The 13,499-nt window shown below is 49.4% G+C and overlaps 1 protein-coding gene across 4 annotated transcripts in view; it reads right to left on the bottom strand.

The window, feature by feature from the left end:
• The window catches only part of ELMSAN1 (ELM2 and Myb/SANT domain containing 1), a 62,858-nt gene that overhangs the window by 9,367 nt on the left and 39,992 nt on the right, over nucleotides 1–13,499 (bottom strand). For 3 of the 4 annotated variants that reach the window (XM_011370893.2, XM_011370892.2, XM_011370894.2), the window contains exons 2-9: nucleotides 10,727–12,410; nucleotides 9,315–9,614; nucleotides 4,447–4,792; nucleotides 2,493–2,559; nucleotides 1,851–1,993; nucleotides 1,613–1,716; nucleotides 1,056–1,131; nucleotides 291–379 (exon numbers count right to left, since the gene is read on the bottom strand). In XM_011370893.2, coding sequence (XP_011369195.1) covers nucleotides 291–379; nucleotides 1,056–1,131; nucleotides 1,613–1,716; nucleotides 1,851–1,993; nucleotides 2,493–2,559; nucleotides 4,447–4,792; nucleotides 9,315–9,614; nucleotides 10,727–12,172 — 2,571 coding nt within the window. In that variant the 5' untranslated portion in view covers nucleotides 12,173–12,410. Of the gene's footprint in view, nucleotides 1–251; nucleotides 380–1,055; nucleotides 1,132–1,612; nucleotides 1,717–1,850; nucleotides 1,994–2,492; nucleotides 2,560–4,446; nucleotides 4,793–9,314; nucleotides 9,615–10,726; nucleotides 12,411–13,499 lie in introns of all 4 variants that reach the window. The other variant, XM_023537074.1, reaches the window with a different exon arrangement.

Genomic DNA, 13,499 nt, shown 5'->3' with positions numbered 1-13,499 from the left:
GTAAGTCATTATTTTAAGTTTGATGCCTCTGGGTCTGATGCTCATTCAGGCTTCTTTTGGATTGAGACCCCAGAGTGTGGTTCTACCACCCCAAGGTGGGGGAAATCCTGGCCTTTTTCCCTTCTTATTTTGTTTAGAAAATTATCTCTGAGGCTACTTAGTGGCACTGACCTATCTGCTTTTTCAGAGGGCTTAGTTAGCAACTGAAGGCCTCCATGGGCAGAGGGAGCCCCAAATCATGCAGGCAGCTCCTGCCTCACACTTGCCCCTGAAACAGAGCCCCAGCTCACCAGCTTCTGCACCAGGAAGAAATCCTTCTTGTAGATGGCAATGCCCTTGTTGAACAGCTTCCTCTCGGCCATCTTCCACTGGTCAGAGCCTGTGGGGCAAACAGGGAGCCAGGGTAGTAAGGTGGGGCAATTCTGACCAGCATGTACGTGTGAGGTCATCCATCCATGATCTCTGCAGGCATTCAGAGCTGGCTCCACATCCTGTTTCTCCCATGTACAAGCCAAGTCATTTAGTCTCAGAGTCTCACTCTCCTCACTTGTAAAATGAGAACCAGTAATAGAAGCCACCTGTCCTGCTGTGGTGTGGACTAGATGAAATAATGCATGTGGAATCTCTGGTGCTCTGCCTGGCAAAGATGACAGGTACCGCTCAACGAGGATCGATAACAGTGGTTGCTATGATTATGCCTACTTGGTCGATGTCCCTCTTAAAGCACAGGGCCCAGAATGGGACATGACACTCCAGGGGCTGTCTAAGTTCCAGGCACCTGACGCCAATTTGAATGGCACTCCCTGGGTTCCTGTCCCTTGTACCTTGCCTTGGGCTTTTTGGCCTGGATGGGCTCCCGTCTGCCCATACCCTTCTCTTTTCCCTTCCAGGGCATAGGAAACCTCCTTGAGAGCTACCCCAGCTTTGGTGTCAGTTCCCTCACTCTGGCTTATCCACACCCCACCTCCCCATCCAGGGCTGTAACGCAGTACTGATGCAGGAGACCCCCTGAGGCTCTAGGCCCTAGCCACTCCACCCCCTCCCGCCAGGCCCACCTGTGTAGTGATAAGTTGCCAGCGGGTGGTCGTGGGGCCTCATGGGCTTCTTCAGTAGTAGCTTATTCAGCGTTTCCTGAAAGGGGAGTGAAGAAAGGTCAGGGCCCCAGCAGGGGTCTCAGTGGGCAAAACTCAGAGGGCCTTTCTCAGGCCTCTGAGTAGCCTGGGCACTTATTCTTGCCCCTCCTTAACTGCTAAGGTACAAGAAGTTTGGCAAGATGGCAAGGTCATGGGGCCGCTCAGGAATCAGGCCACAGGGCCTCTTAGGAGGGAACATGTGGCCCTAAAACAAGCAGCCACAGATAGAGACGACCCTTGGTGACAGCCCTGTCTGATGCACTGATCCAGAATCAGGGACTGGGGTGGACAGGAGGACCCTGCGCAGCAAAGTCTGGAACCAGGGCTCCCTTGGGCCTAGCTCCTATGAACCCCAAGTTGGTCAGATCCTCTATCCTGTCTCAAATCAGCATGCCAGCAGGCCTGGCTGTTGGACAGCAGAGATGGATCCATGTCAGCCCCCCGGAGGGTCCCTCCCTCCACCAGGGGCAGTGTCTCACCAGGATATCTCCCCTGGACTCGTGCAGACAATGCAGGGCCAGCTCTTGGTTGGTGCCAGCTCCAGGGAAAATACTAGAGCAGGCAGCTGTCAGCAGGTCTTCCACTGGATTCAAAGGAGAGAGGGGTGGAGGGAGGGCGCATGGGGAGGGAAGAGAAGAAATCAGTTTCAGGGCTGGGCCTAGCCCACCCACCTACCCAACAGCCCACCTTCACTTGCTGGCTTGGGGCCCCTCTCACCTTGCCTCTGCTTCTCCCGGCTACTCTCTAAGTCTTCCCACGGCTGCCACACCAAGTCGGCTTTGTGGGGGTCCGCGGCTGCCAGGGCACGGTCCCTCATTGAGGGGATTTCCGCTTGGAACCGAGAGCCCACGTTGATCCGTCTGCAGGGGTGGAAAGAGCAGGGAGTGAGGCCTCACCTGTAGGGTTGGGGAACCTGACTTTCTCCCTGGGGATGGGAAAAGATGCAGGGGCCAGCTGGCAGAGGCTGAGTAAGGCAAGGCCTCAGCTAGGTATGAGGGAACCTGGCTTTTGTGAGGACAGTCTGGCAAGTGGCACCTGGGACTGCCAGAAAGGCAAGGCCCAGAGGTTGGAAAGGGAGAAGCTCCAGGTTTACAGACAGGGAAAGAGTCTCTTGGAACATCTTTCTAATTCTCCTCAGAGTCAAATTCAAACTGATCTGGCCCTTTCCTTTCCCTGTGATTTCCACACAGAAGCAGGATGAGGAAAGTAAAGCCGAGGGCCGACTGCAGAAGCCCAGAGAGGCCTGCCCGGCCCTCTGCAGGCCCCACGGAACCCTCCTCTTCTTGCAGGGCCCATCTGAATGCACTGGCCCCACCTGGCCACCCTCACACCATGGGCCAGACGCAGGGCTGCACTTACGGCTCAATGCTCACTGGGGTGGCCTCCCCCATCACAGAGAGGACAGGTGGCGTGACTTCAGCGCTATCTATGGGACAAAAGGCAGGTTGTTAATCAGCACTCTCTTCTCTTCAGCAAAGTCCCCCCCTAACCTCCCCCCCCCACCACCACCACTAGGTAGCTGCTCTACATGCACAAGAGCCACAGTGGTGACTCACAGAGATTCACACTTGGAAATCAGGTACCCTGAGTCCTGGCTCCATAGCCTGCAATGGTGACTTGATGACTAACTGTGACTTTATCGAATATGTCAGTGTCTCCATTTTCACACCTGCTGAAAGCGGCTATTAACTACCTATCTCCTAAGGTTAAGGTGAGGATTGAATGAAATTATGCACGAAGCCTAGCCCCCGGGAGCTCCCACACTCCAGAATTAACCCCACATTAAACTCTGGTTGCTCTAGTAGAGAGGCTGAAACTTGGCACACTAGTGAGGTAGTAAAGGGGATCACTGTTTCATAATTATCTTCTCCCTTCCTTGCTCGGTTCTCTGCCACGGTTTCTCCTGAGCTAATCGTAATGCCCCACATGATCAAGACATCTCCTTGCTCCAAAGACAAAATTTTTACTGGCTTCTCTCTGCAACAGTAGATAAACCTTGCACTCCTCCGCGGTCCCATCTCTGCCACGCACGACCCTCTTGCCCGGACCCTTGATCCCAGCAGACTGCTCGCTTTCACCTGGCCCGCACTCTCCCTGCACAATCTTACCTCCAGGCCTTTGCACCACTCATTTCCTCTGCCTAGCGTGCCCTCCCCACCCGCTTCATAGTTCAAGCTTAGTTCTAGCCCCACCCTCTCCTGAATGCTTTCCTCCCCACCCCAGGCTAGCAGCCTCTGCAGGTTTTGGAGCTTACGGTCTGTTTCATTCACTGACTGCTGATCCCACACTGCTTTTTTATCTCCCAGGCCTCCATGTCAACTGCCTAATGACCCTGTATTCTCCTCGGAACAAACCACGGTGTCTCATACATTACTGAAGCCCTCATTGGACCTGGTTCAAATCTTTACACCCAAGTGCTTGATAAATACTCGTGCATGGACAGACCTCTTTTTTGCTGCCAATCTGGTCTTTACAGTGACTTCTTCCTGCATAACGCAGGCAGCGAGAAAAGGTTCAAAGCTTTGGGTGGAACTGGGAGAGAAGGCCAGCCAGCCCAGGTGATCCATTTCTCTCCCACGGACACAAGAGGGCACCAGAGAGCTAAGCTGTAGCTGAGGTCAGGGTCAGAGGTTAATCCACTGGAGGCACCAGCTCGCCCCTGTGCAACCTCTGGTAGTGTTTACTCCCATTTAATCCTCTCCACCACCCTAATAGATAGCATTATCTCATTTTTCAGAGAGAATAGATTCTTTTGTGGAGTGGGCTATTCACCACCCAGGTGAGCCAAAATGTCTGCTCTTGGCCAAAATGACTGTTTACGAGACTCAGGAGACAGGATCGGCCACACAGTTAGGACCAATTTTGTTGCCCCGGGGTTGTTTTTAGGGGTTTTGGTTTTGTTATGCTCACCACAACCCAGTGAGGTAACTATTAGGCTGAACCACAGGAAACTTCGATTTGTGGATCTTAAAATAGTTGAATACTGGCAATTTCATCATCAACCAACTACTACTACTATCCTCATTTAAACACTGAAGACACTGAGGCCCAAGGAGTTTAAATGACTTGCACAGGGGATGTATAGTAAATGGTGCAACTGGGAATTGAATCCGAGCAGCTGGGCCGACACCCGCTTCCCACGCATTCTTGAACCGGGACAACCTCGTTCTCTCTCTCAGATGAGAGCGGAGCCCCTTTTCCCACAGTGTTCCAGCCCAATCCCCAGCAGCCCCCTAAGCTGAGTCTCATCCCTGCCCACTACACCCCTCCCCACTCTCCCTGCCCCATGGCAGCTGAGGGTTGGGTCACTCACTAGACCGGAGCAGCGTGCGATGGGCACTCTTTGGCGTGATGGGAGGAGGGGCTGGGATACTGCTGGTCGACATGATAGCATTGAAATAGAGGCCGGAGCCTTCCCGCACAGGGCTGAGGATGGGGGGTGGTGTGTAGGGGGGCAGCTCAAAGCTCCGTTCAGAGGGGTGGTCGGCCAGGCGGACAGGAGAACGCAGGTGGCTCTGGTATGGGGTGATGTTGGAGTAGACAGGAGGGGCAATGAAAGTGCCCGCCTTGGTGGGGATGATCAGAGGCTCAGGCCGAGGCCGCTGCTTTGGTTTCCGCACCGAAGGTTCCCCCTCCAACTTGACATTCATGTCCTCAGCCTGGAGAAGGAAAGAGAACCAAGAAGGCTCAGCCTCCTATGTCATGGGAAACTGGAGTCTTGACTGCTGTTTACCAGTCTAACCTTTGGAACTTAGTCTGCTTGCCACACCGACTAAGGCAAGCCCGAGACAGGGACCAGGTCCCAAAGCCCTTCTTATTGCCTCCTCTGGGGAAGGGGTCAGCAAACTGTTTCTGTCATGGGCCAAACAGTAGATTTCATCTTTTTGTACCACATGCGGTTTCGTTCTTCTTTTCCCTGTTCTACTCCCCTCTCTCATTAAAAAAATAATAATAATCCTTTAAAAATGTAAAAACTAGCCTATGCCTGAAATTTGGGCCACAGGCCATAGTTTCCAACCCCTGCTATAAAACAGGCTATATATGGCAGGGACTACAGTGGTTAAGGGCCCAGGCTCTGGAGCTGGATTGCTTGGGCTGGGATCTACCATTTTTACTCACTACTTAAAGTAAGTTACTTAACTTTCTATGCATCATCATTTTTATCATGGGAATAATAAGTGCCTACCTAATGGGGTAGCTATGAGGACTAAAAGAATTCATACATGGAAACCACTGAAAACGGGACCTGGTACATAGTAATTACTCAATAAATACTGACTGCTATCACTACTTAAACTCCAGGCTCTGCATGGGAGTTGGGCATGGGACCCATGTCCAACAAAATGAACAGGACAGTCCTGTCCTTGAAGAACTTTTGTTCTTATAGTATTAGTCCTACTATCAGAGGCTAACCTACTCATGCTATCAAAGGTTAGCTTTCCTGGCTTATACTTCTTCCTGAGTGGTATGCCTCATGGGTCTCCATACGAATAGAAGGCAGGGCTGTAAGGGAACAGAGCCCTATGGGGGTGGAGCGAAATCCAGATCATCTCCCTGGGAGCATAGTCTGCTAACAGGTGAAGTTGGCCATGTTGACTGAGTGGGCCTGGGAACAACAGGCTTTTCCCCTTCCCAGGTTCCTACTCCCACAAGATCTTTCACTGGAGGGCCCTGACTCCCTATTAGGCCTTGGCCATGTCCCTTAGTCATTTGTGCCCTCTCTGCTCTTCTACAGACTAAGACAAAATGATATTGTTCATTCTTCCTCCCTTAGAGGAACAGTATGATTTCACACACACACACACACACACACACACACACACACACACACACACAGTGCAGTAGAGCCAAAGGCTCCCAAACTTGCTAGATAAGAAATACAGCATGAACTCAGCTAGCTGTAATAATTTGTAATTTTATAATAAAAGAAATGGATTTAAACTATTCTGAATATTTGATATTTTTCATATTGATTTTTTTAGGTGTGAAAGAAGGAAGGGAGGGAGGGAAGTCCTTTGTATGATGTACTTCAGACAGAAACCAATGTATATATGGATATAATCATGGATGTTTGAGATTTACTTCCAAAAAAATCTAGTGGCAGGGAGAAATAGAGGTACAAATGAAAGAAGATTGGCTGTATGCCGATGGCTTTCAATATACCAGTCTCTATACTTCCGTGCAAGTTTGAAAATGTATGACAAAGAACAATAACTAAATAACAAAAATAAATCTCCTCCAAAAGCCTAATATAGTGAATGTTCTCAAGGGCAGGCATTCAGGAGATCCAAATCCAGAGCTAGCTCTGCCACTACTGGGCCTTTTGTGGACCTATCCCCTTATCTTTGAAATAGATGTATTGAGCTGTGTAGTTGCTCAGGCTCCTTCCCACCCATCTTTAGGACAAGCTTCCTAGGCCTCCAGCCTCTAGCACACACTTTCTTCCAACCAGAGAAGAAGACCCCAGAGAGTGGAGACTGTGCTGCTCATCATAACCTGAGAGGTCCCCTTTCTCTTCAGGACAGGCATGCAGACCACATCTTCAGCTGAGAATAACTGGACTCAATATAAAAACTACATTTCTGAAGGTATCAGAGAACAAATAAGTTGGCAGAGAATTAAGGAGCCAAGATCCAGAAAAAGAAGGAAAGTCAAAGAGGTGAACTAGCATTTGGAGTTATGTTTTCCCTAGAGTGGATGCCATTACTGGAAGAGGCAACTGAGAGGCTGAGAAACTGAGTAAGCTTTTAACAAATTCCAGGAGCTAGCAGAATAAAAGTTAGAGTTAAAGGACAGCCTGGTAAAACCCTCTGGCTTTGGACTGTAATTCCAAAGGACTATATCCTAAGAATAAAGATGAATTAGAAATAGACTGGCCCTCACATGGAATCATACCCAGTTTCGAATAATCTCGTCTCTGATTAAATTAAAGTAATCCAGGATAGCTGGTGCTCTTTGCTACCTGTCAGATGTAAATATGGAGGAGACTCTCATCCAGAGCCTTTAATTACTCAATAATTTTTCATATATAATGTTTAATATTCAATAAAAAACAATCATATATACAAGAAAGCAATATGTGATTTAAAAAAAAGGAAATCATAGATAACAGAAACAGACCCATGAGGATCCTATTAAGGGAGTTATGAGAAACTTTAAGAAAACTATGCTTAAGTTATACAATAAAATAAAAGGAAAGGTTGAGAATTCTATCAAAGAACTAGAAACTCCAAAAATAAACCTAATGGAAATTTGGTAACTGAAAAACAAATTAAAAGTAAGAACTCAATGAATGGGCTTAATAACACATTAGACACATCTAGAGAGAACTGATGAACTGAAAGATAGGTCAGACTAAGAAAAACATGCAAAATATAGAAAAGTGCATGACAGACAAAATAGAGGATATGGTGAAAAGCTCTAACAAATGTGTAACTGGAGTCCCAGAAGAAGAGAGAGAAAATGACAGAAGAAATAAGGCAGAAGAAATGTTCAGGAAGCACTACAAACTCTAAATAGTATAAATACAAAGAAAATCACATTTAGGTATAACAGAAAAACTGCTTAAAATGAATGATTAAACAAAAACTTTTAAAAGTGACAAAATAAAAAGACACCTTACATTCAAGGAGCAACAATATTGCTTATAGTGATTTCTCAATACTGTAACTACAATGGAAGCTTGAAGATGCTGGAATGATATCTTTAAATTTGCCAAAAGAAAATAACTACCAACACAGAATTCTCTACCCCACAAAGTTCTCCTTCAAAAATGAAGAGGAAATAAAAACATTTTCAGACAATCAAAGAGTAATAAAATTCTTCACTGATAGGCTCACACTAAACAAAATACTAAGGATGTTCTTCAAGCAGCATATAAATGATCTGAGATGGAAGCCCAGAGATAAAAGAAAAAAAAGCCACAAAAATGGTATTTAAGTAAATCTAAAATAACTGAACAGAACAATAATGCTATAATGTCCTGTCAATATTAAAAATATATGGAGAACGAAAATACATGTCATGAATTCTACTCTTTAGGTATTGGTGGGAAATAGAGCATGAATGCTGTGCTGTCCAGGAAGAGGTGAAATACTAACTTACATTACAGTTCAATAAGCCAAGAATGCATGTTTTAATATCTAATAGCCCTTCTCAACCTGAGAATTAAGCCCTAATGAGTTAACTTCTCTCCTTACATCTAGAATGGTACTAGCTTTGTACCATCCTCCAGAGAATTGAGAAAATAGTCACTCAAATCCCTTTCTATAGGGCTTAATTCTTACAGAAATCCAGGTAAGAAAGGCTGCTAGGGTCATGACTAAGAGATTAATAAGGAAGTAGATAACTAATGAATTAATAAAGAGAGGAAATAGAATTACAAGCCCAATCACTCCAAAGGTAAAAGAAAAAGGAAAAAAAAAAGGAACACAGAAAAGGCAGGATGGAATAAATAGAAAGCAAACAGGAGATGGTAGATTCAAACCCAAGTAATTACATTAAATATAAACTGTATCAATATTCTACTTAAAGACAAAGGTTATCTGAATAAAAAACAAACTCCAATTATGTGCCACTTGAAAGATATACCTTAAGTAGAAAGATACAGAAAAGCAGAAAGTAAAAAGATGGAAGAGATACACATCTCATGGCCCTCTGCCCAACACTAACCAAAAAAAAAAGAAAGAAAAAAGAAAAAAGGAACGTTTCATAATGGTAAAGGGTGTAATCCAGTTCTAAACAAGTATGCAACTAATAACATTGCATCAAAATGTAAAACAAACATACAGCAGAACTGAAAGAAGAAATAGATAAAACTTCAATCTTAGTGGGAAATTCCAACATACATGTTTGTAGGGACAGAACAAGCAAACACCTCTATATCCTAGTGCCTAGCACAGGGCCTGACCCATATTAGAGGCCCAATCAAAATCTGGTGACCTGAAATGAGAAAGGTTCGCACGTCCTAGATTTTCCTAGACCATCCCAATTTCAAGTATAAAACTGTCTCACTGTCCCTCATAAGTACATTTGTCTGGAGTTTGGTTTGGAGAATAGAAACAGTATCCCCACAGGTTACCTTAATCGCTTCTACACTGTCACGTTCTATTCTCCCCATAGGGTACCAGACCCCAGGAGCCTTCAGGTACTGGAGGTGTTTGCATGGGGAGCTTCGCATACCTGAGCTGGGGCATCAGTTCCAGGGATACGGGTGGACCGCCTGCGGGTGACAATGACGGACGGCTTGTGTTCAGTAGGGTTCTGTTCAGGACCCTTCCCGTCCTCGTCAACACCTCCAGCTTGAGCTGCTTCTGTTGGGTCCACAGTCCGCACAGGCACAGACACTGGGATGATGAGGGGTACCATCCCGCTGTCCTCTCGTGTTCGCTTGGAAGCTAAGGAAGGCTCAGAAAACTCCACCCCACACTTGGTAGTGGAAGCCAATACACTTTTCCGCTTCTCCTCAGAGCCACTGGCATCCTAGAGAAGGGAAAGAAGGAGGAATGTTGGTGAGGTTCAGATGATAAGTCCTGATTTGCTGGCATAAGACCCCTAGTCTCGTTTGATTCAGGGACTGGAAACATTCACGATGGTTCCCTCCCAATGGTATCTGAAAACCTGGCTTTTCCCTGACCTCATTTTTCCCCACCATATTCCCAAATACTCTCCATGACCTCCCTTCTGCCAGGTCACCCCATCTTGGCCTGGAGCAGGTCCCCAGATGGCCATCTCAGGCCACAAGTGGTTTGCTTGCCCTGCACAGTGAGTAGCACATGAAATAGTACCTAAATATTTAAAACATATCTCTGCAAAAGGAAGTAAGCAAGGTAAAGGTGGTCTTTGTATCTATTTCCCATTGGCAACTGGCTGGAGTCAAGTTCTGCAGCCTCCTACATATCAGCCTGGCCCTACAGGTATTGGGGGTTGACCCTGAGCGAAGGAAAGGGCTAACACTAGTTCTGGAGTCAGATACTGGACTTCTAAGCTAGCTTTGTGACCTTGGGAAATCCCACTTGGGGCTCAGCTTCTTTAGCAATGAAACGAGATAAATGACTGGGCATCTCTCTCTTAGGGTTTTATGATAAATTATGATCAAGAAACTCGAAGTACATCATCGGTGCTCATATCCTGTTCATTCTTCTCCAGTTATTGCCTTTTCTTTTAAATCAACTTTACTGCCGTATAATGTACACACAACAAAATGCACCTATTTTTAATTATAGTTTGATGCATTTTGAGAAATATAATCACCTGTGTAACAACTACCACATTCTCGTCTTTTAGCACACTGGATCCAGAAATGGCTTCACCTCCTACTATTCCCATGAAGAAGCCAACACACGATGGTGTACTGCACTTTCCTGCCCGCAACCCTGTGTGTGCATAAACCTGGTCTTCCCTTCAGGTATGGATGCACCTAGGTAGAGATTCTTTGCATGAAGGGAGTTCAGAACACCCTAAAATTTATGGGTTCTTTTGTTTCCTTCCAGGAACTGCCCTTGTGGACCTGGAGTCACTTGCTCTCCCCGAGCCCCCGACACTGCTCACCCTGCCCTCTGCCAGGTTCGGCCCCCTCCCTGTGCCACTCTCACCTTTGCGTTCTGCAGCGAGGCCAGCTCCACTGCCTTCTGGGCCAGGGTCAGTAAATTGGCCTCCTGGGACGCCCGGCGCCTCCGTCGTGTGCTCTGGATCACCCCACCCCGCAGCACCTGCCCACAGTCCCCCGCGCCCATCGCCCGCATGCCCTCCTCGTTGCCCATGGTGGGAGCCGCCCGCTCCCGACCATTGGGTGCCAGTCTCTCCCCATCAGACAGCAACTGCGACTCCCTCAGCTCCAGCGGGAATCCCAGCGCTTCAGGGTGAGGCTGCCCCAGGGGGCCAGGTGGCGGCTGCTGCGGGGGCCAGTGATGTAGGAACAGGTTGGTGGCAGGCTCCTGCCCAGGCTGGGTGCCAGCCCCATCCAGGGTGGTGGAAGGCAGGACACCCTCCTTTGAGAGGCGGCGGGAGCGGCGGGGGAAGGCAATCTGGGCCTGAGGTAGCACAGTCTGCGAGGCCGACTCCTGCAGGAGGGCCTTTCGCAGTTCTGGGTTCATATCAGGATTGGGGGGGAAGGAGTAGGGTGCCATGCTGTGGTGAGCCAGGTGAGACTGCCCCAGTGGTCCCGCGGGCTGCAGGCCAAAGTCCTGGGGCTGCTGAGAGGGTGGCTGCTGCATGGGATAGAAGTTCTCAAAGAGCTGCATCTGGGGCAGGGCTGCTGGCTGCTGATGCTGCTGCTGCTTCTGCGGGGGGAAGGCGGCGACAGGGTTGGGGGGCGGTGGGCCCTGCCGGAAGACCTGCCGGTTCACCTGGTGGCCGAACGCCAGCTGGAAGGGCTGCAGGGGCAGCGTCTGGTTTGGGGGCTTCTTGGCCAAGTGGAAAGAGTTCAGGGGTGCCTGGGGCCGCCCGACCTCCAGCGGCACCTTCTGTGGCATCACTGGCCGCACGGCGTTTCCGTAGCGGTCCAGCTGCGGCGCCCCTCCTTTCTCGCGTTTCAGCGCCTCGGGGTGGTTATAGTAGGTAGAGACCCCCAGGCCAGCATGAGGGCTCCCCTTGTGTCCACCGTAGAGGGGCAGGCTATGGCAGTTCCACGTAGCGTGCGGTGGAGGCTGGCCCGGCTGCTGCTGCCAGCTACTGTCACTGACACCCCCGCCCCCGCCCCGCTCCGGGCCCCGCCCTGGGGCCATCACAGAATTGGGCCACTTCACTGGGCCCACCTGCTGGGACAACATGGCCGCCGTGGCCCGCTCGGCCCCATACACCACGGAGTTCAGCAGGGCCAGGCTGTTGGGTAGTTCCACAGGCTGGGAGGCAGGGGCGGCCCCTGTTGAACCCTCGTGCCCGAAGTAAGGCTCCTCCTTCACTCTGGTGGACTGTGGAGGGGCTGGGGGCTGTTGTGGGGCCTGCAGGGGTGGGGGCTGCTCCTTGGGAGCTGGTTCCTGGTCCCCAAAGAGGCAACGCTTCCGCTTGTTCTGACCCTTGGGCTGGGCCTGGAGGTTCATGGTGTGGCCAAAGGGGGCCCAGCAGTGAGACCCACTTTATCAGTTGCCCATACCCTGGGGGAAAGTCCTGCTGAAAGCCCTGCCCTAGTCCTGGAGCTGGTGAGAGCGAAGCAGAAGCAGAGGACGATGCCGTCAGTTACAGGGAGAAAGAACTGCCGGCTCTTCCTTCCTCTTTGCAGAGATACTCTTGAGCTTGTTTACTCTTCCCAGTTCATGATGCTCCACGGGGCCCTGGAGCCTGCAGACAGAAGAATAGTAAAAGTGTCAGCCACAGTCTCCAAGGATGCCCTAGATATCAGCACGAGAGAGGGGCCTCTAAGGCCCTGTGATCAATTTGGCTGTATAATGTGTGCACTGCACAAAGGCACCTGCCAAGGAGGCAAGTGGGGCTGAGATCAGACCTGAGCCCCTGCCGCTGAGCTGCGAAAAGCAGTGACGAAAGCCATATTGGGTTCCTTTCTCCTCTTAGGCCAGGCCTCAGCCTAGTGGGCAGCCAGGCGCGGTCTCCTCACATCTGTCCAAACAGTAGCCTCCCCACCCGACCCAGAAAGAGCTTTATTCAGCCAATGCTTCCTCTGACACTCCAACCGCATCTCAGACACAGAAAATGGAGAGAACAGGAGTCATTCCCAACTGTGCAGCCCCAGGGTCAAGAGCCCACCAGGTCCCTGCAAAGTCCAGGGCCCAGGGCGAGCTAGGCTCAAATCCTTTGCACTGAGGCTGCAGTTGAGGCCCCCAAAAGGTGTGTGCAGTCCTAGCCCCACCCCTGGGAGGAACTGCTGAGTGGGACTGTGGCTGCCAGAGTCTTCCCCAAACTAGCACAGGAACCTGTTTTGCAGCTCTGGCTGGCAGGAGGCAGGATCTCACATGGTAGCTGGTCAGCAGTCTCCACCCACCCTCTTCCACTGTCAAAAGCTCCTGGCATCTCAAGAAAAGAAATAGCATAACTAGATACTGAGGGAGTGCAGATTGCTAGAACTTGGGTCCAGAAGGTTTCTCTATGACATGGTGTGACTAAAGTGCTCCTAGTGTTTCTGTATTTGTTTTATAACCTGATTAAAAAAGAAAAAATGGGTTACTCAATTTATCCTGTTACAGGACATAGAATCAAGACCCGTATAACTTCCATGAATTTTCAAAGAGTTTCTTTCTTCAGAAAGGGCTTTATTTTCCTCCCTGAGAAGCTGGTGCGAGTAGAAGTTACAGGACCCACCTCATCCCCAGGCTAAAGTTCTGGTCCTGAGCCAGTAAGGCCTGGAGGGGAGGAGAGGGGAAGCTCAGGAAGCCCTGGGGAATAAATCTGCAGGCCCAGGCCGAGCTCAGACCT

The sequence above is a fragment of the Pteropus vampyrus genome, unplaced genomic scaffold, assembly GCF_000151845.1.
Source record: "Pteropus vampyrus isolate Shadow unplaced genomic scaffold, Pvam_2.0 Scaffold177, whole genome shotgun sequence".
Lineage (NCBI taxonomy): Eukaryota > Metazoa > Chordata > Mammalia > Chiroptera > Pteropodidae > Pteropus > Pteropus vampyrus.
The sequence above is the reverse complement of the archived record's forward strand: the minus strand, read 5'-3'. Positions and strand labels throughout refer to the sequence as shown.